At 38.4% G+C, this 26,815-nt stretch overlaps 1 protein-coding gene across 6 annotated transcripts in view; it reads right to left on the reverse strand.

Moving 5' to 3' along the window:
- The window catches only part of Ofd1 (OFD1 centriole and centriolar satellite protein), a 44,325-nt gene that overhangs the window by 14,130 nt on the left and 3,380 nt on the right, over positions 1-26,815 (reverse strand). For all 6 annotated transcript variants that reach the window (XM_075958249.1, XM_075958246.1, XM_075958250.1 and 3 more), the window contains 12 exons: positions 25,600-25,800; positions 23,019-23,087; positions 22,907-22,937; positions 13,109-13,216; positions 10,365-10,501; positions 9,882-10,055; positions 7,993-8,099; positions 5,629-5,748; positions 4,116-4,189; positions 2,855-2,946; positions 1,400-1,589; positions 98-228 (listed from right to left, as the gene is read on the reverse strand). In XM_075958249.1, the coding sequence (XP_075814364.1) occupies positions 98-228; positions 1,400-1,589; positions 2,855-2,946; positions 4,116-4,189; positions 5,629-5,748; positions 7,993-8,099; positions 9,882-10,055; positions 10,365-10,501; positions 13,109-13,216; positions 22,907-22,937; positions 23,019-23,087; positions 25,600-25,800 (1,434 nt within the window). The remainder of the gene's footprint in view (positions 1-97; positions 229-1,399; positions 1,590-2,854; positions 2,947-4,115; positions 4,190-5,628; positions 5,749-7,992; positions 8,100-9,881; positions 10,056-10,364; positions 10,502-13,108; positions 13,217-22,906; positions 22,938-23,018; positions 23,088-25,599; positions 25,801-26,815) is intronic.

Consider the following 26,815-nt stretch of genomic DNA (forward strand, 5'->3'; position numbering starts at 1 on the left):
TAAATCTCATTTTCGCTGGTGTGGCACATTGAAAGGTTCTATAACTACTACAAAGTAGACTGGCATAATACCCACAAAAAGAAGGAACAAGACTCACTTCACTCTGTAGCTGTTTCTGCAGGGCTTGCCTATGAGTTTCAAATTCCTTGTGCTGCAGTGCCATAGCATGTTCTGCTTTCTGTAATTCTTTCTGAAAAACCAAAAGCTCAGGAGGTGGCTGAGTTATACCTAAGAAGGTTTAAGAAAAAAAAAAGAAAAACATTCCTAGTTATTATCAATCTTAAAATTGCTTATTTCACTTTTTAAAAAAGCAGTTCTTTAAAGAGGTTTCAATTTTCCTTTCTTTGTACTCATGCAATTAATGTTCTACCACTTCTACTAACTAAATGGCCTAAGAACAATCCTAATTCACAAATTTCAGAATAAAATCATTTAATTCATATTAATATAACTTTATTCCTCCAGGAGCCCTCTAAGTTAAAGAATTCTTTCAAATTCTTAAATTAACTCAATAGCCTATCTCTTCCCTCTACCACATGCAGATGATATTTTAAGAAAGAAGTCCCTATTTGTCACCAGTCAGTGCATGTCCCTGGTTTCACCCCATCTGAACAGCAGCCCATGGCAGTCAGGCTATAGAAATAAGGCTGATGGTACTCTCCATTTGGGTCACCCAAGAACCCCATTAATAAAATGTGCCTTTGTAGGGTAATTATAAAGGAGAGAGTAGTAGAAACAGAGCCACAGTGTTAGTGCTCTATAAGGACTAGGAGGCTTGGGAGAGGAATAAGTTTCCAGAGGTACACTGAGTAGGCACAGGCACAGAGGACTAATGGGAGGCCTCCAGCAGTGACTGTGAGTTCTCTTGTCTGAGAAGCACAGTATATAAGCAGTCCAGACTGCTGGACCTGGAGATCAAGGCTAAGAGTAGAAATAACTATTTTTTTTTTGTTTTTGTTTTTTTCGAGACAGGGTTTCTCTGTGGCTTTGGAGCCTGTCCTGGAACTAGCTCTGTAGACCAGGCTGGTCTTGAACTCACAGAGATCGGCCTGCCTCTGCCTCCCTTGTGCTGGGATTAAAGGCGTGCGCCACCACCACCCGGCTGAAATAACTATAATTCAACCTCCTCTCCCGGCCTCGCTCCAAGTGCTTACTGGCTCAACCGAGGCAATTAGTCAGAGGGCTTGAACCCGGAAGTCACACACAGAGGCAATTATTTAACAAATATTACTTAAATGAAACTACTAATTATATAATAGCAAGCAAAAAGAAAGCAGCTCCAATGTAAGGATCTTAAAAGATTCTCCCAATGTAAGCTTTCCTTACAGATACGAAGTTGTTCTATAATCCCCACCTAATGTAAGTTACAGAAATAGACAGATCAGAAAAAAAGACATACGGTCTAGGAGACGTAAGTTCTCATTCCTAGTCTCTTCCAGTTGCTGCTTAAGTAATTTATTTTGTGCCTGAAGCTCCACTTTCTCTTCTTTCAGTAATGGGTAATCACTCATCTCTTTCATCTTTTCATTCAGCAAGTGGTTTTGTTTTGACATTGCCAAAAACTGGGCTTTGACAGACTCTAGCTCCAGCTAAAATTGAAAAAGGAAAACTTACATCTGAATAACTTTCACAGCACTGTAAAGGTAAAGGCTGGAAGGCTGTCTGAATCTAAGATCATAAATGAATGACAGTGACTACCAAACAGAGGTCAGGCCTTCTGCACTGGTGATAGGCCAGAGGAAGCTCAGAGTCTGTATCAATAGACCTCTGTCCTATGAAGTAATGAAAGAGTATAGAGTCAATTCTCAAATGCTAGCAATACATCAGCACAACTTAAGACATTTTTAAAACATGAACAGATAAAAGGTGGAAACAATCTCTACTGCTGTGAGGTGCTTTCCTTTCCTTAGGTGTCCCATGTCTGGATATGAAAGCCTACACAAATCTCAAGGCTGCAAAGGTAAATTTTAACCTATAGTATCTACTTCAGTTTGGGTTTTTGTTGTTTGTTTTGTTTTAGACAGGTCACATTTAGCCCTGGCTGGCCTGAAACTCAGATCTGCCTGCCTCCTGGGTGCTAGGATCAAATGTGTGCAGCACTACACCCAGCTACAATCTCCTTTAACTACTTAAAGTTTTAGTTTTGGACATTACATGACAAGCATACCACTAAAGATAGTATAGTATCAGTGGTATGTAAAAATTTTACTTTGTCTAAAGACAGCCTGTAAAAGAATGATGTAGTGATAGAAAATTGTAATAGCTACCAATGAAAAAGAAGAGGTTAAGATAGAAGCTAAGATATGCTCGCCATCTGTTATGGGTAGTTCACCCAACTCACCCAAAATTCATGCATTGTTAGAAATATCGCCAAGATTACACTCACATAAAGGCATATGAGCAGTAACAGAGGGAGGTACTATTTGAGCAGCAGGACTCTTAGATACAAGTTCTTTTCCTATGTCCCTATGTGCCTTTGCTTGAAATTAGAGCCTACTGCATCAACTGAATCTATCACCTTCTTAGTCATAAAATAATCAGTTCAAACACGTCAAAAAGGCCTATGGGGCTGGAGAGGTAGTTCAATGTTAAGAGCACAAACTGCTCTTCCAAAGGACAGGGGTTTGATACCTACACACCTACATGACAGCTAAGAACCCTCTGTAACTTCAGTTCCAGGGGACCTTATGTCCTTTTTCTGCCCTCCATGGGCACTATACACACAGGCAAAGCTCCAATGCACAAAAATAAAAATAAATAACTCTCCAAACACCCCTATGTTCTCTGTAAATAAAAATAGTATTAAACCCTTAACATGTCATTAAAGAAACTAAAAAAGGAGTTTTACAATTACCTCAACTTCTTTCATACGATTTACAGATTTAGTGAGGTCTTCCTTTTTTGAATTAATAAGTGTGAGTTCCTCTTGCAAATGAATTGTTTTTTCTAGGGAATAAAAAAGAACCAATTAAATACTGATTTCCTACTGAACACAAAAAACATTTAATAATTCATGGTCACTCTATGAGACCTAAATAACTATTGCTGCATAGTCTAAAGCAACAAGTGTATAAGTCAAAATTTAGTGGGCAAATAAGAAATAAATCCCATTACCCAGTGAATGATGAGTTAACATGTGTCATGTATGTTCACATGCCAACCAGTTACTACACCTGGGAAGGGTATGGGATCTGCTAACGGCATCTACTTTCTTTAAAAAGCAAAGATCTGTAGTTTTCCTTTTGTAGTTTTTCCTTCCTCTAACACAAGTCTATGCAGATAAATATCAAAAGAAAATTTCACAAATCTAAGTACACAATAGTGTTATCCTACAAATGATACATCTGCTTTTATAAGACATGAGCAAAAGGAGTCACACAGTTGGTATCTAGTTAATAGCAAGTAAGCAGTTCCAGTTTATTTCAAAAAATGTTTGAAATTTCCAAAGTTCATATTCTTTTCACAATTTCTCACAAATATCTTAAAATGTAAAATATCTGAAAATTAAAAAATTATTCAACTTTCATAGCCTCAGATCAATGTAAACTTGAGAGCTTAGGAAGTATAATGACATGTATGAAAAAAACTGTTAAACCTGGTCACAGAGGACAGAGAAAGTAAAATTTTCTATAAATGGGGCTGGAAAGATGACTCAGTGGTTAAGAGCAGTGGCTGCTCTTTTAGAAGACCTGGGCTCAATTCCCAGTATCCACATGGCAGCTAACAATTTGTATCAGCTCCAGGAGATCCAATGCTCTCTACTGGTCTCCACAAGCACCACATGCACATGGCACACAGGCAAAACACCCATACACATAAAATAAATAAATCTTAAAAAAAAATCAATGAAGAGCCAGTGAAATGGACTTGCTGCTAAATCTGACAACCCAATTTCAATGTTAGAGACCCACGTGGTAGAAGGAAAAAAACCAAGTCCTATAAGTCCTCTGACCTTCACATGCACACCATAGCAATATATCCCCTCCCTCTGACAAATAATATGTAAATAAGCATTCTGTAAAAAGCGAAAGCTGTATTTAAGAATATAAAACAGATGCAACTTAGAAGGATAATAACCTATATCAGATCTAAAATAAGCCAGCCACCCAAATCACCTTTATTCTTCCTTTCCTCTTCTAGTAGTTTATTTGTTCTAGCGATGTAGTCATCCTTTAGTTCCAGTTGGTATCTGAGAATCAGAAAGACTGAAATGAGGTCCTTGTCATCTCCCTGAAAAAGATCACTAACCCTAAGGAGCTTATCTAAGGGTGCCAACATGGCTGAGGAGAAACTTCAAAAGTTCTAAGGCCAGGTAACTGAATTCTAAACATCAAATGTCCAGTAAAACCCTGCCTCTATCCTATAAATTTGGCCCCAAAACTTAATCACACAAAATGAAAAGTGTTATCATAGGGTTACTGAAAACAACTCCATTTCAACTGGTCTCAACTGGTCTCAATTGGTCTCAACTGGTCTCAATTGTTACAGAGAGCATTAAAGGAAACAAAGCAAAGCTTAACTAGCACACAACAGATTTTACATCCCCAGAGATAGCAAGGCAGTCAGTCACTTGTAATCTGCCTGCACAAGCTCCCCAACCCCAACCAGGATAAGAACTTGTGCTCTTAGAGTTTATGTGCAACTGAGATACTACTGGTATTTTATCCACATCAGCAATAGCAAAAGGGATGTTTCCATGAAATTTTACTTATTTTCTTCAGTTGTCCCTAGTCAGAGATGGATGAAAAGAAAGACAAACCCTCCTGTGATGAACATCCTCCACCCCTACATTTGCTAAAACCAAAGACAAATATTAAAGGTTATCAGGCGGAGCATGTACAACTGCCACTGAGAAAAGCTGCCATACAATTGTCTTTGCTCTAGGATTCTATTCACCGGTATGTAAAATTAGGACTAGAGAAAAGCTAAGGTACCTGGGCATAATGGCACACATCTGCTATCACTGAACTTGGGAGCCTGGAGTCAGGAGAGTAAAGAATTTCGAGTCAACCTGGACTACATAGCAAAAAGCAGGAGGGAAGGAGGGTAGACCAAAGTAACCATAGCTGTCATATTTTCCCTCCCCTGTATCATCTTTTGCTTCATATAGTTCACTTTAGTTCCTTTTGATCCTGGATTTACAGTGTCTTGAGGGAATACAAAGCATATACATGTTCACGATCCAATTCTACCTTAGTAATTTATAAACTGTTATTAATATGAACGTCTCAGTGGCAACATGAGAAAGATGACTAAAGTGATTAGAATTCCAATTTTACAGCTAATCAGCTACACAAGCTAAGCAAGTCATATGGTGCCCTAAAGTTAAAGGGAAAAAGTATACAATATAATACATATTTACACATGTAAGGTTAAAGTAAATCACAAGCCTTCACAGCCAGAGAAGCTATGAATAAAAGCATTTGATGTAATTCTCTACACTGGATGCTTTAAAAACCATCTTAACTCAAGTATGCATGAAAAAGGTTTGATTTGTCATAGAAAATAGATTTGCTCAAACACTAAACTTTGACATGTAAATATTAGCCGTATATACATCATCTTTTGTTCACATTTTTACCAACTTAATTTAAACATATTACTTCTTTAAAAATGCCAAACAATTACTTTAAAAGTTCAGTTTTGAGCTTCTGATCATAGGTCTCCTCAATGTTCTTCAGATTCTGTTCCCGTCTCTGAAGTGCCTCAGCCTCACTTTTATATTTTTCTTCTTGGAGCTTCTGGGTCCTGAGATGAATAAAAAACATATAAAACAAACAAAGTACAATATCTGATGTAATAAATTTGAAGAAAAATATCTGCATGACAACAGACTAAAATATATGTAACTGTACTAATAGGAAGTGAAAAAGACAGAAGTCTTCCTATATTTTACAAACTGACCTAGTTTACAATATATCAGAACTAGGGAGGGAGCAGGATAGGGGTCTCTGGCTTAAAGAAGCCAATACCCAGGATCCACATCTTCATGGTAGAAGGAAAGAACTGACTCATCATAAGTCGTCCTCTAACCTCTATGTGTGCACTGCTGTGCTGCACATTCACCCGGTCACACACCAATAAACAGATTCATTTTAAAATTAAATACACACACAAAAAACAAGCAAACTGATTACATCATGACCACAGTGCCCCATGCCTATAATCTCAGCACTAGACAGCAGAAGCAGAAGGATCATTTCAAGTTCAAGGCCAGCCTGGTCTACATAGTGAGTTTCAGGTTGGCCAGGTTTTAAAAAAGTGAGACTATATCTCAAACTAAAGCCTAGTTATAGATGGTAAGTGGTCATAATCCATTCAGAGGTGAAGAAGGATGTTATAAAAGCACAAACAAAAGTTATCTTATATACATAACTTTTTATAATACTTATTACAACTGTTGTATCTATTTCACTAGCCCATAGATACTCAAGGTAGAAGATAAGCTTTCAACATTTAATAATCCATTGATTAAATATGAAGAGAGGGGATGGAAGAAGGGATTTAAGGAGGGAGGGAGGGAAGAAGGACCATAGCCTTGCTATACGTTGACTCAACAAGTTCCTCCTAGTGAGGTTAGATGAGCAGTACTGGCAGTTCTCCACTTTCCAGAGTGCTGCAGAGAACAAGCCATTCTGAAAAGCACCACCCAAAGCTCACTGGTCTAAGAACTGGGTATAAACTCTATGTATCAGCACCAGCACCCTCTGCTGGCTAACCTGGAAAGGCATGCACCAGCAAGTACACTTAATTTAGCCGAAAGCTTAGGAGGGCAGAGCAGGAGTGGAGGTAAAAAAGTTAGGTAAAGAAGAAATCAAATGAACTGAGACAGTGACAAGTTCTTTAATGCACTAGACTCCTAGAGTACCTATTGAGTGCTAACAGTTGATTCTAATGGGGAAAAAAGGTTATATGCACACACTACAGGTGGTGGGCTTGCTAGCAGTCCCAGGTAAAACTGAAGGATGAAGCATCCTGAACACTTAGAACATGTTAAGTAGCACCCCTGCCCCCATCACAAGAAATGGTTCCATGACAAGCCAAGTTAAACCACATTTCCTTATTGGAGTACAAAGTGGGTAAATGGAGCAGGCCAGGATGCCTGAAGTTCAGCTACATATAAGAAACTATCAGGTATGATAACTGAAGGCAGCTGCAAAGCAAAGTATATGCTGAAGCATTAGGAATACCTCCAAGTTGTCTAGCCTCAAGGCAGTCTGATAGAAATATTTCATCACGGTGCCCAACTTGTTATCTAATAGTTTACACAGAACTCCAAGCTCGCCTCCCTACAAGCTGTACCTTTTAAAGCAGTTGATATCACCTTCACAGCCAGGACTCTCCCTGGCAATTTTGCTTTGTTTTGTTTTGTTATTAGGTGGGGTATCAACACAATGAGAAATAGCTCTACCCAAGTCAGACTATTGTATTTCCTTTCTTTGAGTACAGAGCATGTAAATGTAGCAGGCCTGAACATCTGATTCAAGAATCCAGGCTGACCTAGAACTGACCATGGAGCTTGAGCTGGTCTTAAACCCCTGGAAATAACCCTGACTCACCCTTCTTAAGTGCTGTGATTACAGACATACACTACCACACTAGGTTTCTATTTGGCTGTGGAGATGGCTCAGTAAAGAAAGTGCTTGCTGTACAAGCATAAGGACCTGAGTTCAGATCCCCAATATCCATATAAAAAGCCAGAAATAGTAGGGGTGATGAAAGAAAGGCATGGATGCACAGAGCTTGTTGTTCAGTAAGTCTAGAAAATCAATGAGCTTCAAGCCAATCAATGAAAGACCCTGTAAAAAATAAGGTGGTGAGTGATAAAGATGTCTGACATTGACCTCTGACCTACATAGGCACATATGGGTGAGTACACTTGCATATACCCTTGCAGATATTACACACAAAATCTTTTGGAAAAGGCTAGAAAATTTAAACATAATACTTAGTACAACTTTTGCACATCCAAAAAGAACATGTATTACTTACAATTCAAAAGCTTCAATTCTTTCCTTCAGCTCTGCTTCTCTACCTCTAAGCAAATCTATGTCATTTAGTAGAAGTTGTCTTTGAGCATAAATTTCTTTCGTTTCAATCTGCATAGGAAAGCATTTATTATTAACAAGCAAGCAAAATAAAATAAAAACACTAGAACTCGGACGTTACTTCCTAAATTCGAGAACACACTGAAAGTTACAGATATTTAGGGTAACAATTTCTCCTTGAAGAGATTTCATCAAGATTTACTTTTTAAGTCTATATTATAGTTTGCATAAAAATGTACTTTTTTGTAAACAAAATTAGTCCCTCAATGAATGATAAACTACACTGTGCTATATTCCTAACATCCCTAGTCTAGTTCTTTAACAACCCTCATATTCCCTTACTCAAAAATTTGATAAGTTCTGAATCAGCAGGAAAAACATTAAACATGTGCAGTCAGCAATGAATTCCAAAATAGAATCTCCATGGTGATTGAGGATGGTGCCTAAATGTTTCAGTTTATGGGTCATCCAGTGACCATCCAGTGAACTACCAAGTGAATGGGCTGGGCCATCCCACCACTGAACAAAACAACACCAGGAGCAGAAAAGTTCCTCGTCTTTAAGGATCTCATAATTTGGTTGAGGGAAAAACAATCACATGAGGATGTAATGATCTCACATATGAAATATATAAAGACCACACGCAGGAAAAACACCTGTATGAGTTACTCAGTGAGCTGGGGAAGAAGTCACTGAGGTGACATGAAGAATAGTACAGCCTTAACAGGGAGAGATGTGGACAAGCATACCAAAGGCATGGTATCTTCAACACTTTCATGTAATATTAACTAAACAGGGATCTAGTCAGTCACCTATGTTGAAGATAAAGTTGTTAATCTAAACATAACCCAGTATCTTAAACATCTATGCTTATTCTTGTAGATGAAATTAGTCCATTTCTCAGATATGCTAGACACATAGTAGAGGGGTCCTATTTAGTACCAGATAACAGGTCATATTGAAAATTCCGAGCAATGATGAACTCTAGGGGGAAGCATTTCTATTTTGAACATTTCCTGACAACTGTTCTGGATGCACACTGAAAAGAGTACTCCAAGTCCCGTTTGGCTGAAGACACGCTCTTAGCAAACAGGTTTTCCTGAAGGAAATCTCTGCCTGCAATGTGACTGGGCTACTCTGAACAGCCTCTCAGACCCTACTCCTAGATCACTCTGAGACTGCCATATATCCTCATTTTCCCCAGAATAGGGGCCCCTCCCTTTCTTTCCTGGTTCTGTCTTTTCCCTCTTCATCCCCTAGCAGAGTCCCAAGGTCTTTAATTCTTGACGCTGCCTTTCTCAAATCAAATGAAGCTTGTCAAAACAGCATTCCTCAACTGCTCCTACCTTCCCACCCTCAAGAAAAGGGAGGAACAGGTACTCAGAAATGATCAATCCTCCCCAGAGTCAGAACAGAAACCTCTTGTCCAAGAACATGGCTTGCTCTTCCACTTTCAAGTAGATGCCTCAGTTGGGTGTTGTAATGGTAATATCCTCTCTGCTTTAAAGAGCTGCTTCCCCTTGTCCAATAGTAACTATTTACTTCCAAGCCTCTCCCTGAAGCCCTCTCTCTCTAATTTGCCTAACAAGATAGATGCTGTTTGCCGAGTGTCTCCTAATCCCAGGATGGACATTCACTCCAGTTCTTTCTTTTCTGCCCTGCAGAGCAAAGACTATGTGGGCTTGTCTGAACTCAACTGTCTCTCTGCACTCTCAACTACTACAGTTCCAACTGCTTCTCTAGAGCCTTGTTCTATCAGCTGTCCTTTCTGGATTGTAAACGAAGCCATTAACAGCAAGACAGAGCCACCCAGTAAATATTTCCAGATATTACCTCTCGGTGCTTTTTAATTCTTTCCAGGGTGTTTTTTTCCTGAGAAATGAGGGCTTCATTTTTAGCTTGACAAATTCTTTCAAATTCATTCCGGAACTCAGCCATTTCTTTTTCAAACTTTCTTTTCTCTTCCATCTTAACTTTTGTTATTTCAGCTTCTCTAAAATACTTCAACTATGAATGGAGCACATAAACGGGAAAAAGTTACTAAAAAATAGTACAAATTCACTCTTCATTAGGTTACTAATAATGTTCTGTCCAAATACATCTTTAATCCATTTTTAGTTTTATCTCATTTACTGTCCTATAGGATTTGGGCAAACATGTGAACAAATGACATCAATGGAGAGAAATGTACATTAACAGTATAGTACTCTACTCTTTAATAAAAACTTTCAGATATTTCCCCACTTGCCTAAGATTAAGACCGTAGAAGATAAGTGAAAGTAGCTCTCATTAATAGCAGCAAGAAGTACAGCTTACCTTTTGACACATTTCTACCTGAAGCTGGTGTTGTATTTCTCTCTTATATTCATTTAACTTTGTCTCTAAAGATTCTACCTTGGGACGGTGAGGAAAAGCATCTGCAAATTGTTCATCGATAAGCTGAAACTTCTCAGCTATTAAAAAAATAGCACAGCCAATTAGGAAATATAAAATCAACTCAGTCAAGTATGCAAGAGGCCCAAAGCAGACTATACTAAAAGAGAAGTGTAGAGATGCCTGCTACCTACTTTGAAATATATTCAAGAACCAAGATGGATAAGTGGACAGATAAGTGATAAACAAGTATAATTACAAATGTCACAGCAGCATCTATGCAAGCAAATAGTCTCTCTAACATTGTTTCAACTGTTCTGAATGTTTGAAATGTCAATAATAAAATGACAAGTATAAATCAACCTCTTCTCAGTTTCTAAGTGCAGAAACCTTTGGACTTGGATTAAAGTTGACACATGATCAAAACAAGGATTTTAAAAGTATAAAAACTATGTACTTTAACTCTTGCATTTTACAGGTAAGGAACAAAGAGTTTGAGTAACTTCCAGAGGGTCAAGCAACTACTATACAACCAAGCCCAACTCAAGGCCTCATGCCAGATCTCTTTCCAGGAGGCTCTTGGTCCTTAAACCAACCAGATAGCCAAATCAACCATGAATCAGAGGATAAACCTGAATGTAGAGTACAATCGCATGCACAACAGCACATATGGGAAGAAAGAGATAGCAGGAGTAGATTAAAACATCAAGCGTTTGCAGCAGGCATAATTGTGAGCATGTTTTCCGGCCACTTCACTTATTTTCCAATGAGCCATAACCACATAGTCTGATACAGGACTTTCCAGCCACATGTAGTCACTGAGTATTTGAAATGAGCCCAATCTGAGCTGTGCTCTAGTGAATATAAAACACTAGATATCCAAGAATTACTACAAAAATGTACATAAAATATCTATTAATATTTTTACTGAGTACTTGCTAAATATCTTGAATGTTTTGGGTTAAATAATTAAAATGAATTTCACCTGTTACTTTTCATTTTTTTAAAATGTACCCACTAGAAAAATTTAAAATTTATCTATGTGCTCCTTTGCAATTAATACATAATGTGTTGCTAATGGTATTTAAACTATACTTAAGGGCCTAGTTGTAGAATATATCTTTGTAAATGATGAATTCCTTGTCTTCCTACAAGTTAAAGGCACTATTAAGTGAGGACGAACCAAAAAGGTACGTAAGCACATCACTATAAATAACTGCTTTCCAGCTCTTTTGACACAAAACAAAAAGGTAGTGTCTAGTTTGCTTTCTATTGCTGTGACAAGCACCATGACCAAAAGCAACCTAGAGAAGAAAAGGCTTATTTTCAGCTTTTATTCCAGGTCACAGTCCATTACTGAGGGAAGTCAGCAGGAACTCAAGCAGAAACACAGAGGAATGCTTATTGCCTTCTTTCCTGGCTCATAATGCCAACTTTTATATACAGCTCAGGGCCCCTTCCTAGGTGACGGTGTTGCCCACAGTGGGCTGGTCCCTCCAACATCAATCAAAACAATTCTCCACAGATGTACCCATAGTCCAATCTGATGGAGGCAATTGTTTAATTGAGGACCCTTTATTTAAGGCTAGGTTGTCTCAAGTAGAGTTGATAATAAAAACTAGCTAGCACAGGTAGAAGGATATTATAGAAAGGCACAGAGTACAAAATCTCTAGGCCTTGGACCAAAGACCTTGGACTCTACCCAAATGGGAGTTTCCAAATTGCTCTCCCCTCTGAGGACCTCAGTTTCAACTATTAAGTGAAATGATGAGACAAGGACTTCTCTCTTTGCAAAGCAAACAGTTTGTAACATACTATGGTGGTTTGAATAAGAACACCACCCCCCAGGCTAATATATTTGAATGCTTAGTCACCAGGAAGGGGCATTATTTGAAAGGATAAAGAGATGTGGCCTTGTTGGTGTAACTGTGGCCTTGCTGGAATAAGTATGCCATTCAGGGGGGTCTTTGAGGTTCCAAAAGCCCAAGATAGGCCCAGTGTCTCTCTCTTCCTGCTGCTTGTGGATCTGGATATAGAACTCTCGGCTACTTCTCCAACACCATGTCTGCCTATGTGCCACCATGTTCCCTGCCATGATGATAATAGACTAAACCTGTAAGCCAACTCCAAAAAAAAGAAATTCTTCACAACACTAGAACACTGGCTAAGACACATACTAATTTAATGGCTATAAAATAAAGTCAGAGAAGACATGAGATGAGTTTCCTAGTTAAGACAGATTAAATTCCACATGTAAGGAAGAACCTGGTCTTGGGATCCCTATATGAATGATCAGTGTAGCCCTGCCATTCAGGATAGATTATGAGAGTGGAAAGCAATTTCTGGTACATCCAGCAACATAATTTCAGACAAAAATGAATCTCCTTGTCACCTACATACAGGTAGCATTTTTCCAGATCAGGGAAAAATCACATACTATGATAAATACAGCAATTTTCTTCTCCCAAAAATAAAACAGATCAAGGGAGGTGGTAAACATCTGAAAATATCAGTATTCCGAGGAGGCAGAGGCAGTACAATCAAAAGTTTGAGGCCAGCTCTGTCTACACAGTGAGTTCAAGTCTAGCCAGGGCTATAAGTTGAGACCCTGTTTGAAAAAATAATCAGGCAAAAACAAAATAATAACAAGATACCCAGTAAAATTGAAGTAAGAAGGCTATAATTACCTAGAGACACTTTGCTAGGAAATGTGTCACTTGTTTGCGTTTCCACGTCACAGCTCTCTTTAGTTTGATGATATTCTGCCAATTCCTTTAAGAAACTCATAAGAAAACCTATAAAAGCATAACACATAGTTTTGTTTCAGAATATCATTCAACCATTGCTTTATTGCTGTTTATAAGTCTTGGTTTATAACAGCATTTGATTACCAAGGAAAGGTCCTTCCAAGCATGATATAAACCTTAAAATGAATATAGAAATTGCTATAACCACAAAAATTATAAATTTATATATGTCATAAAATAAAGTCAAAAGACAAATGATATACTGGAAAAGATTCTGCAATACTGAGAGGCTCATCATAATGCCAAAGAACTCTTAGCAATCATCAAAACAAAAAATAGGAAAAGGCCTGGACAAAATTCACAGGAAGAAAATTTACATGGAAAATAAACATAATCACCTTTTAAATATTAAACAAATGCACAGAAACTCATAAATAAATATAAATTAATAACATAAAAGACATTTTCTACATAACACTGTGAAGATTAAATCACTGGTGTCAAGTGTTGACATGGGGAAAGCAATTTGTCAGTGTCCCTATATATTTCAAATGTTCATTATTTTAACCTAGTTATTTTGAGTTTACACTGCTGTACTAACTTTTGATAAAGTAACAAAATGTGCATGATGCACACTTATTGCTTCTCATAGCAAAAAATAATGACTGAGTCTCCATCAATAGGGAATTAAATATGTTTTTAAAAACTGGCCTAAACAAGGTGCTGCCTTAGCGCAGTAGGCACCGCGTTGGTCTCATAAAAATGATCTAAACAGCTAGGCAGTGGTGGCACATGCCTTCCTTTAGTTCTAGCACTTGGGAGGCAAAGCTAGGCAGATCTCCATGAGTTCAAGGCCAGCCTGGTCTACAGAGTTAGTTCTAGGATACCCAAGGCTACACAAAGAAACTGTCTCAAAAAAAAAATGGTCTAAACAGTTGAAAGGACTTCTGCTCCATCACCCAAGTTACAATCTTTTATCCCTCTCTACTAAAGATGTTAAAATTCTATTCCCACAACTGTAACTTCTTTTACATAAGCAGAATCATACGGAAACCTCACAACTCCCCCTTATAAACACATCACTCCCCTATCTAAAAATTATACACAAATTATCTAAATTCTCAGTCATAGAGTCAGTTCCTTCTTTCCACCATGTGGATCCTGGGGATGGAACTCATATAGTCAGGCTTGGCAACAGGCTCCTTTATGTGCTGACCCATCTTGCTGGCCCAAATTTCCCATTCTAACAGTGAGAAAGTTGGCTCTTACTATCTACTACCTATAGACTTAACTGCAATTTCACAATTATTATTAAGTCCTTCCATATAAGTAACTATCACCTACATTACAGTCCAATTCCTTCACCTTCTAGGCTCCACTAATTTACAATTAGGAAGCTCAGCCCTCCATAAGCCTAAGTGAGAACATTACAGTAACACTGTTTGGCCACAGTCTACATCTATCCAGAGATCACCTAATATCCTAAATTTGAGTTGTAGCTCTCCTTGTACTGATTTTTGCCAAAATTAACAAAATGGTTAGCAAAGAGCGCTATCCAAGTTTTGGTACTTGGATGCTTAACACAAATGCTACTCAGTTTCTCTGACTTCCAGAAATGTTACCACATTAAATAGCTACTAGTCAGAAGTTTTTTTAACCAGAAGCATTTAAGTACATTATAGACTCATGGGCAACAATCTTTTAAGGCTATTACAAATATCTATAGTAAAGTCGATTATTTCTAAATATTGCTTCAAGTTCTAAATTTCCTTCTCAATATTTTGGCAACAACTATTAGTGGCATAGTGTAGGACAGTGCTTTCTAATATGGCAGCCATGTGGGCAGCTGAATTTAAATTCAACTAAAGCCAAGTTCACTCTTCAGTCACAGTAGCCCCATTTCAGGTACCAAATGAACTTAGTGACCAACACATGAGACAGTAGAAATAGGCATCTCCATCAAAACTAGAGTTACACTAAATAGCACATGGCCTTGAAGTTCAGAATGTAGGGTCTATCTATTCATATACTTAGCAGTATGGGATAAAAGAGAGTCATTTTTATTTTGTATAATAATTCACTTGTATGTCTAAATACACTTTATTTTGTTATACAAACTGATCTAGCTTTACACTTTGCGAGCTGTTTCACTCTGGAATGTGGGGTCAGCTGCCATAATAAAATTCAACTGGGATGATCTATGTTGTAGGAAGCCTAGAACATCTTGTAAGCCAATTAACTTACTGCAAACATCACTTCCAAGAGCTCTGGCAATAAGTCAAAAAGTAATGGCTAGCTGAAAGTAGACATGCAAATGTTTGCTCATTAAGTTCCAAGCTTATGAATTTTCTAGCAGAGATGACAAATCAAAAATCTAAACACAAAAGGACCACTGTGACATGTCACAGGCTACTTAAAAAAAGACCAAGAGATTAACTACCAGTAGCAGCTAAGTTGCCAGTTTATGTTCAAGACACAAAGCCTAATACCAAGTCTAAAGTATGGTTTGGCAACCTTAGTAATTATTAAAGCCAGGGTTGAGGTAATTCATCAAGAATGTATGAAAACTTAACTTATAAAAAAGCATTAATATTTTAAAGAAACTGATACATTTAACACTTCATAAATTACATTTGAGGGGGATATCTAATATACAAAAATAGCTAATGTTACTAGCTTTTTTATGGGGCGGGGAGCTATTAAGCAAATGTTCTAAACATTAAGTGTTCTGTAAAGAGTATTTTCCCACTTCCTGGTCATCCTACAGGGGCTATACTGCCCGATACCTCCTCTCTCTTCCTATCCCATCCAGCTTACATCCAGATCACCCCACCCCGTCTCCCTCCCTCCCTCCCTTCTTTGGCGGCATAGCACCTCCCTGCTCAGCCTGCTAGGGCACTGGGACCGAACCCAAATCGGGAGGGCAAAAGGGAGGGCGGTAGCTCCTTTGTCTCCATAGCCTGCCTGCAGCAAGCAGGGTGGGCCCTTTGTTTGCGAGCTACACAAGCAGCACAGAGTTTCGATCTGGGCACCGGGAGATACATCATTGTGGTGAGTGAGTGCTGCGGCAGCCGGAAACAGGGAACTCAGACATTCCTCATCCCTCCTACACTTCCTGGTCATCCTACAAGGGCTATACTGCCCGATACCTCCTCTCTCTTCCTATCCCATCCAGCTTACATCCAGATCCCCCCACCCCCTGTCTCCCTCCCTCCCTCCCTTCTTTGGCGGCATAGCACCTCCTAGCTCAGCCTGCTCAGGCACTGGGACCGAACCCGAAGCGGAGGGCAAAGGAGAGGGCGGTAGCTCCTTTGTCTCCATAGCCTGCCTGCAGCAAGCAAGGTGGGCACTTTGTTTGCGAGCCACCCAAGCAGCACAGAGATCCGTTCTGGACACCAGGAGAAACATTACTGGGGAGTGACATTACTGGGAAGGTACATCAGTGGGCAAGAAGACCTGATCCTGTAAAGGAAGATCCATAGGGGAGCATTCAGAGGAAAAGATGGGCAGGCACCAAGGCAAGAATTCACCCAACAATCTGAAAAACAACATGAAACCACCAGAACCCAGCGACCTCACAACAGAAGGACATGAACACCTTAATCAAGAAGAGGTAGAAAAATCTGACTTAATAAAAGTGATAGAGGCCCTTAAACAGCATATAAAAAACGCCCTTATAGAAATGGATGAGAAGTATAACAGAAAGTTCGAGGAATTGAGTAAATCAGTGAATGATACCCTAGGAAACAAAGGAAAAACAATCAAGCAGATAATGGAAACAGTTCATGACTTGAAAACTGAAATGGAGGCAAAGAAGAAAACACAAACAGAGGGCCGGCTGGACATGGAACATCTAGGTAAACGAATAGAGACTACAGAAACAAGCATAACCAGCAGAATACAAGAGATAGAAGAAAGAATCTCAGATTCTGAGGATAACATAGAGAAAATAAACGCACTGATCAAAGAAAACAGCAAGTCCAACAAACTCTCATCACAAAACATTCAGGAAATATGGGACACAATAAAAAGACCAAACCTAAGAATAATTGGAGTAGAAGAAGGAGAAGAAGTGCAGCTCAACGGTCCAGAAAATATACTTAATAAAATTATAGAAGAAAACTTTCCCAACCTGAAGAAAGATATACCTATGAAGGTTCAAGAAGCATACAGAACACCAAACAGGCTGGATCAAAAAAAAAACATCCCCTCACCATATAATAATCAAAACACAAAATATACAGAATAAAGAAAGAATATTAAGAGCCGCAAAGGAAAAAGGCAAGTTACTTATAAAGGTAAACCTATGAGACTTACACCTGACTTCTCTATGGAAACCATGAAAGCCAGAAGGTCCTGGATAGATGTACTGCAAAAACTAAGAGACCATGGATGCAAGCCCAGACTACTATATCCAGCCAAGCTTTCGTTCACTATAAATGGAGAAAACAAAATTTTCCAGGATAAAAACAAATTTAAACAATATGTAGCCACAAATCCAGCCTTACAAAAAATAATAGAAGGAAAATCACTAACCAAGGAGTCCAACAATGACCACAATAACTCAGACATCTAGAGACCCTTCACCAGCGCAACTCAAAGAAGGGAAACACACAAACCCTACTACTAAAAAAGTGACCGGAGTTAACAACCACTGGTCATTAATATCACTTAATGTTAATGGGCTCAACTCACCTATAAAAAGGCACAGGCTGAGACTGGATAAGAAAACAGGATCCAACATTCTGCTGTTTACAAGAAACACACCTCAACCACAAAGACAGGCACCTACTCAGAGTAAAGGGCTGGGAAAAGGCTTATCAAGCAAATGGACCTAAGAAACAAGCAGGTGTGGCCATACTAATTTCTAACAAAGTTGACTTCAAACTTAAATCAATCAGAAGAGATGGAGAGGGACATTTTATACTCATAACAGGAACAATTCATCAGGATGAAGTCTCAATCCTGAATATCTACGCCCCTAATATAAAAGCGCCCACGTACTTAAAAGAAACATTACTAAAACTCAAGGCAGCCATCAAACCACACACACTAATAGTAGGAGACTTCAACACTCCTCTCTCACCAATGGACAGGTCAATCAAACAGAAACCTAACAGAGAAATTAGAGAATTAATGGAGGTAATGAAGCAAATGGACTTAACAGACATCTATAGATTATTCTACCCAAATAGGAGAGAATATACCTTCTTCTCTGCAGCTCATGGAACCTTCTCGAAAATTGACCACATACTCGGTAGCAAAGCTAACTTACACAGTTACAAAAAAATATCAATAACCACCTGTGTCTTATCTGATCACCATGGATTAAATTTAGATTTCAACAACAATGCTACCCCCAGAAAGCCTACAAACTCATGGAAACTGAACAGTCAACTACTGAACCATACCTGGATTAAGGAAGAAATAAAGAAAGAAATTAAAGTCTTCCTTGAATTCAATGAAAATAAAGAAACAACATACTCGAACTTATGGGACACTATGAAAGCAGTGCTAAGAGGAAAGTTCATCGCACTAAGTGCCCACTTAAAAAAAACAGAGAAAGCACATATTGGAGACTTAACAGCCCACCTGAAAGCTCTAGAAAAAAAAGAAGCAGACTCACCTAGGAGGAGTAGAAGACTGGAAATAATCAAACTGAGGGCTGAAATCAACAAAATAGAAACACAGAAAACAATCCAAAGAATCAATGAAACAAAAAGCTGGTTCCTGGAGAAAATCAACAAGATTGATAAACCCCTATCCAAACTAATCAAAAGGCAGAGAGAGAATACGCAAATTAATAAGATCAGAAATGAAAAGGGGGACATAACCACAGACACAGAGGAAATTCAGAGAATCATTAGATCTTATTACAAAAGCCTGTATAACACAAAACTGGAAAATGTAAAAGAAATGGACACTTTTTTAGATAAATACAATATACCAAAGTTAAACCAGGACGAGGTGAACAATCTAAACAGACCTGTTGGTCACGAAGAATTAGAAGCTGTTATCAAAAACCTCCCTACCAAAAAAAGCCCAGGACCAGATGGTTTCAATGTGGAATTCTACCAGAACTTCCAAGAAGAGCTAATACCTATACTCCTTAATGTATTCCACAATATAAAAACAGAAGGGTCTTTACCAAATTCCTTTTATGAAGCTACAGTTACTCTGATACCAAAACCACACAAAGACTCAAACAGGAAAGAGAATTACAGGCCAATCTCACTCATGAATATCGACGCAAAAATCCTCAACAAAATACTGGCAAACCGAATCCAAGAACACATCCGAAAAATTATCCATTATGATCAAGTAGGCTTCATTCCTGAGATGCAGGGCTGGTTCAACATACGAAAATCTATCAATGTAATCCAGCATATAAATAAACTGAAAGAAAAAAACCATATGATCATTTCATCAGATGCTGAAAAAGCATTTGACAAAATTCAACATCCATTTATGTTAAAAGTCTTGGAGAGAGTAGGGATACAAGGTTCATACCTAAATATAATAAAAGCTATATACAGAAAGCCGACAGCTAACATCAAATTAAACGGAGAGAAACTCAAAGCCATCCCACTAAAATCAGGAACACGACAAGGATGTCCACTCTCGCCATATCTCTTCAATATAGTGCTTGAAGTTCTAGCAATAGCAATAAGACAACATAAGGGGATCAAGGGGATTCAAATTGGAAAGGAAGAAGTTAAAATTTCGTTATTTGCAGATGATAGGATAGTGTACATAAGCGACCTCCAAAACCCCACCAAAGAACTTTTACAGCTGATAAACAGCTTTAGTAATGTGGCAGGATACAAGATCAACTCCAAAAAATCAGTCGCCCTCTTATACACAAAGGATATGGAAGCAGAGAGGGAATTGAGAGAAGCTTCACCATTCACGATAGCCACAAACAGCATAAAATATCTTGGGGTAAATCTAACCAAGGAAGTGAAAGATCTATTTGACAAGAACTTTAAGGCATTGAAGAAAGAAATTGAAGAGGATACCAAAAAATGGATGGACATCCCTTGCTCTTGGATTGGGAGGATCAACATAGTAAAAATGGCAATTCTACCAAAGGCAATTTATAGATTCAATGCAATCCCCATCAAGATCCCATCAAAATTCTTCACAGATCTGGAGAGGACAATAATCAACTTTATATGGAAAAACAAAAAACCCAGGATAACCAAAACAATCCTATACAATAAAGGATCTTCTGGAGGCATTACCATCCCTGACTTCAAACTCTATTACAGAGCTACAGTAATGAAAACAGTGTGGTACTGGCATAAAAACAGAGAAGTCGACCAATGGAATCGTATAGAAGACCCGGATTTTAACCCACAAACCTATGAACACCTCATTTTTGATAAAGGAGCTAAAAGTATACAATGGAAGGAAGAAAGCATCTTCAACAAATGGTGCTGACACAACTGGATGTCAACCTGTAGAAAAATGAAAATAGACCCATATCTATCACCATGCACAAAACTCAAGTCCAAATGGATTAAGACCTCAATATCAGCCTGAACACACTGAACCTGATAGAAGAGAAAGTGGGAAATACCCTACAACAGATGGACACAGGAGATCGCTTCCTATGTATAACCCCAGAAGCACAGACATTAAGGGCAACATTGAATAAATGGGACCTACTAGAACTGAGAAGCTTCTGTAAAGCAAAGGACACTGTCACCAAGACACAAAGGCAACCTACTGACTGGGAGAAGATCTTCACCAACCCCGCAACAGACAAAGGTCTGATCTCCAAAATATATAGAGAACTCAAGAAACTAGACTTTAAAATGCTAATTAACCCAATTAAAAAATGGGGCACTGAACTGAACAGAGAATTCTCAACAGAAGAAGTTCAAATGGCCAAAAGACACTTAAGGTCGTGCTCAACTTCCTTAGCGATCAGGGAAATGCAAATCAAAACAACTTTGAGATATCATCTTACACCTGTCAGAATGGCTAAAGTCAAAAACAGCAAGGATAGCCTTTGCTGGAGAGGCTGTGGAGGAAGGGGTACCCTCATCCATTGCTGGTGGGAATGTAATCTTGTGCAACCACTGTGGAAGTCAGTGTTTCGGTTTCTCAGGAAATTCGGGATCAACCTACCCCTGGACCCAGCAATACCACTCTTGGGAATATACCCAAGAGATGCCCTATCATATGACAAAAGCATTTGTTCAACTATGTTCATAGCAGTATTATTTGTAATAGCCAGAACCTGGAAACAACCTAGATGCCCTTCAATGGAAGAATGGATGAAGAAAGTATGGAATATATACACATTAGAGTACTACGCTGCGGTAAAAAACAATGACTTCTCGAATTTTGCATGCAAACGGATAGAAATAGAAAACACTATCCTGAGTGAGGTATCCCAGACCCAAAAAGATGAACATGGAATGTACTCACTCATAATTGGTTTCTAGCCATAAATGAGGGTCACAGAGTCTACAATAGGTGAACCTAAAGAAGCTAAGTAAGAAGGTGAACCCAAGGAAAAACATACAGTTATCCTCTTAGCTAAGGGAAGTAGACAAAATTGCCGGGGAGAAAATTGGGATCTTGGGGGTGGGGTGGGATGGGGGTAAGGGGAGATGGGGAGAGAAAAGTTAGAAGGGAAGGAGGTGGGGACTTGGGGAAACAGGATCGGGATAAAGGAAGGTCGGATAGGGGAGCACGGAGCCACAATTCTTAGTTAAGGGACCCACTTTAGGGTTGGCAAGAGACTTGACCCTAGAGGGGCTCCCAGGTGCCCAAGCCGAGGTCCCCAGTTAGTTCCTTGGGCAGCTGAGGATAGGGAACCTGAAATGACCCTATCCTAGAGCAATACTGACGAATATCTTGCATATCACCATAGAACCTTCATCTGGTGATGGATGGAGATAGAGACAGAGACCCACACTGGAGCACTGGACTGAGCTCCCAAGGTCCCAATAAGGAGCAGAAGGAGGGAGAACATGAGCAAAGAAGTCGGGACCACGAGGGGTACACCCACCCACTGAGACAGTGGAGCTGATCTATTGGGAGCTCACCAAGGCCAGCTGGACTGTGACTGAAAAAGCATGGGATAAAACTGGACTCTCTGAACATGGCGAACAATGAGGGCTGATGAGACGCCAAGGACAATGGCAGGGGGTTTTGATCCTATGTAATGTGCTGGCTTTGTGGGAGCCTAGCCAGTTTGGATGATCACCTTCCTAGATATGGACGGAGGGGGGAGGACCTAGGACTTACCACAGGGCAGGGAACCCTGACTGCTCTTTGGACTGGAGAGGGAGGGGGAAAGGAGTGGGGGGAGGGGGAGAAGGGTAGGAGGAGGGGGAGAAGGGTGGGAGGAGGGGGAGGGAAATGGGAGGCTGGGAGGAGGTGGAAACTTGGTTTTTTTTTCTCCTTTTCTCAATAAAAATAAATAAATAAATAAAAGAGTATTTTTCATTTGCTAGTTGGGCTCTTGAATACTGTCTGCAGTGTCCTTACTTGATTATCAAAGACTTATTAAAAACATAGAATGTGGGGAAATAAGGTATCTTTATCAAAATAACATATGAACAGTTGCTTATTTAAAAGCAAGCCATGGTCAGCAAGGAAAATCAAATGTTCTGATTCTACTTAACTTTCCTATTCTCATTAAACCACAAGTTTTATATTTTTGTAAGAAAAAACATATATAAAAATCTTGCTATTCTCCACAAAAATGAAGTCTCCTACCTTTTTGGTTTTCTTTATCAAATCCTGAAATCTGTTAAAAGAAAATATTTTACCTTTATTAAATTACTCACTTATAAGTAGCAAATCAAAGTTGCTCATAAAACACTCTTACCAGTGATTTGTACAGACTGGATGAGGGGTTGATTCGAATGAGCTGTAATAGATCCTGCATAGTAAATATCTTAAAGAGAGAAAAAAAGCTTAAGTATCCAAATTTGTATACCAGTAAGTTTAAATGATATATTACTGAATATAAAATTAAGACTCATTTCGATTTAAAATAATATTATATATAATTAACCTAGTAATGCAAAAACAAAGCTTTTATGTTGCCAACAAGTTACAATTAATATACTGAGGTCAGAAGGATCAAATAATTTGTTGCTTTTTAAATTACATCTATTTATTTTTGTGTGTATTGGGAGGAATGAACATGCTATGGTGTATATGTGGAGACCAGAGGACAATTTGCAGGAATTAGTCCAATCCTTTTACCATATGGGACCTAGGACTCCAATTCAGGCCATCAAACCTTAATAGCAAGTGCCTTTTTCTGCTGAGCCATGATGCCAATCCAGATAAAATATTTTTAACCAAGTAATTAACCTCCAAACACTAACAGAAATGAAAGAAATCATGAATGCCTTACAGATAACACTCAGCTATTTGGTGAACCAGGGGATTTATGAATGAATTTCAGGGTCCTTACAGCTATATAAAAATGTGAATAAACTTCAGGTTTTATTATTCTAAACTATGAATGACTATTGTGTACCTGAAATAGTTTTAATCACACAGCTATTCTTGATATACATATTTCTACTATAGTATGTATTGTGCACTAGCTCTATCCTTAGGACACTGAGAAAATGTATTTTCACATGGTTTCCCTTTAAAGAAGCTCTGGTTGGCATTTACATTATTAGAAACAATTAATGATATGAACTGGTTTAATTATTACTGAGAGGGTCCCTGCAGGTGTCATACTGCACAACGCGATCGGAATGAAAACCCGGTACAGATTGACTTCGCTGACCTGGATCACACTTAGAGAAGTCTAATAACAGGTAGTTTATTTCCAACGTACTTAAGCCCAGGATAATTTGGAAAAAGTTTCCCGGTGTGATGCAATCTCTGATTCAAAAGGAAACATAATTACATTGAAACTCAACTCAGGGCACATGTAGTTTCTTCCAAGAAGATAGGTTCTAAAAATATACTACCTGTACTAGCCTTAAGGACCTAAGGATCTGACCTGGTCTCTACAGTCCTGGTTGTAGGAGCTTGATATGGCATGGCCCAAAAAATAATGTAGATCACCAGGCCATCAATCACTTACAATTCACAGCTTTCTGGATGGAAGAATGTGTTTTTCATTTTTCCCATTAGAAAGACAATCATGTAGACTTAACATTCCTGGTTTCTCTGGAGATCAGTGGGCTCATGTACCTTCATGTCATGCTTCCAACATATTACTATAATTATATAGCTATCACACAGTAATCAAAATTGTAAAATGTGTCATAAGAAAGAAGATGAGCTAAAAATGAATTCTTGTTTTAAGACTTGTTTTAAGACAGGGTCTTACTATGTATACCTGGTTGGCCTGAGACTCACCAAGCTGGCCTAAAACTTGGGATTCTCCTGTCTGTCTAGTGCTGAGAATACAGATGTATGCCACCATGTCTAGATTAAACAATAAATTATTTATGCTGACAAGTTGAATATAGTTAATAAAGTATACCATATTTGTTCATCAGAATACTAACATTGTTCTTAATTCTTAAAACTTTGAGACAATTGCAGAACAAACAAAAACAAATACACACAGAGAAAACATCAGGAATGAATACTAATGTAAAACATAGACTTGATTGATAATTTGGTGCCAATTTGGAATCATTGACTACAGCCAATGTATCCCAAGATGAAAAATGATGATTGTGTAGGACTCTGTGCATGTGGGAAAGATAAAGTATATGAAAACTATTTTCCACTCAATTCTGCTATAAGCCTAAAACTATTCTAAAAACAAAATTCTATTTTAGGTAATGTACAAGTATTGAGGATGTCTGACTTTAAAATAATTAATAAAATGTGACTATAATGTTCAACAGTGACAAGAACTAGTTAAAATCATTAGAGTAATAAGACATAAGGAATGTGCTATTATTATAGATTTTCTTAAATTATGTATTTTGCACTTCTCTTATGCAAAGCAGAGAAACACCTGCAGCCATCTAAATGAAGAACATGTTAGAAAACAAAATGTTCTGTCCTGCAATGCTATTTAGAAGCAACTCACCTTGGGCAAATCACTTCACCTGTCTACATTCTGCGTCATCATCTGTAACACATGTGCTCCCTGCAGTGTACCTAGCACAGTGCCAGTTTCACAGCAAACATTACAGAAACAGCAGTTACCAGTCTAACTTAAACCACATGGACTGTAACATCACTTTCAGCTCCAAAACATTTTGTGATTCCACACACCACTATTTTACAAAAGACTGAAATACTAAAGCATTAATAACAGTCACATTTGATAATCGTTTGTGCACGGATGACATAAATCAAAGATGAACAAGAAATGAAGCTAGCCAGTCAAAAGACAAGCAGAGGAATTAGATACCACTTTACGATTATTAGATGAAGAAACTGTCAAGAGAAAATTCAAAAATACCAGAATTTACCTTTTCTTTTGCCAAACCACTTTCTGGAAAGAACACAGAAAGTGAATATTCATAGCCACATCTTTGCAAGTGATCTGCCACCAGCGAGTTAGAAGCGCCTATTAGGAGGGCACTCCCTTCCACTGAAATGGACGGAGGCTTCACTTCTCCACTCAATACAGGATGCATCAATTCATGAATTAGCTGTTTTCGGAGTTGTGTCTAGTGAGAAACAGAAAAAAAAAGAAAGACAAAAGGAGATACATTTTACCAGAATAGAAACACACACAGATCTGCCACATTAATTGAATTCTTTCTTTCACTTTCAAAATGAATCTAGATCCATGGGCAAAAAGTAGGAAGCACTTCTTTCACAATTTATCTTATCCCTAAGTGGGCTTGAACAAAAACTTTCTCTCCCCAGTTCCTACACCCACCAGCCATAGATCATAATTTGACATCTCTAAAAGCAATTTCAGCTGTTTATGATGAAGAAATTAAGCCATGTGAAAAATTTTGCCACTTCATCTCAACTGTGGATTGTGGCAGGCTATGATTCAAATAAACTGGAAAATTCAAGGTCATCCTTGGCTCTATAAATAGTTCAAGACCAATCTGGGCTACAAAGACCCTGTCTCAAAAAAAAAAAGTAGTTAAGAGTATCTGTTTTATAATCGTGGGAATTGAAGTTTAGATTCTAGTACTTATAAAACAAGCCACCTGGGTGTTCTGCCAACACAAGGGATCAGACAGCCTGTTCTGGTCTGCCTGCATATATAAACACACACACACAGGGGCTGGAGAGATGGCTCAGAGGTTAAGAGCACTGCCTGCTCTTCCAAAGGTCCTGAGTTCAATTCCCAGCAACCACATGGTGGCTCACAACCATCTGTAATGAGGTCTGGTGCCCTCTTCTGGCCTGCAGACATACACACAGACAGAATATTGTATACATAATAAATAAATAAATAAATATTAAAAAAAACCAAACACACACACATATACATGCACTCAGGCAGACATATATAAAATAAATCTTAAAAATATACAGTAGTATGAAAGGGCAGTTTTCACAAAATGGGAGGGAAAAGTATGAGAGAAAAGATTTGTGTCACACACATCTCAGAAATGGATTAACTAGACCAAATATAAACAAATGATTTGACAAGTTTCTTTAATATATACCTAAACTGGATACAGTAGAAGATGCCTGTAATCCTAACACTAGAAAGGTTGG

This window comes from Microtus pennsylvanicus, chromosome X (assembly GCF_037038515.1).
Source record: "Microtus pennsylvanicus isolate mMicPen1 chromosome X, mMicPen1.hap1, whole genome shotgun sequence".
NCBI classification, from domain to species: Eukaryota; Metazoa; Chordata; class Mammalia; order Rodentia; family Cricetidae; genus Microtus; species Microtus pennsylvanicus.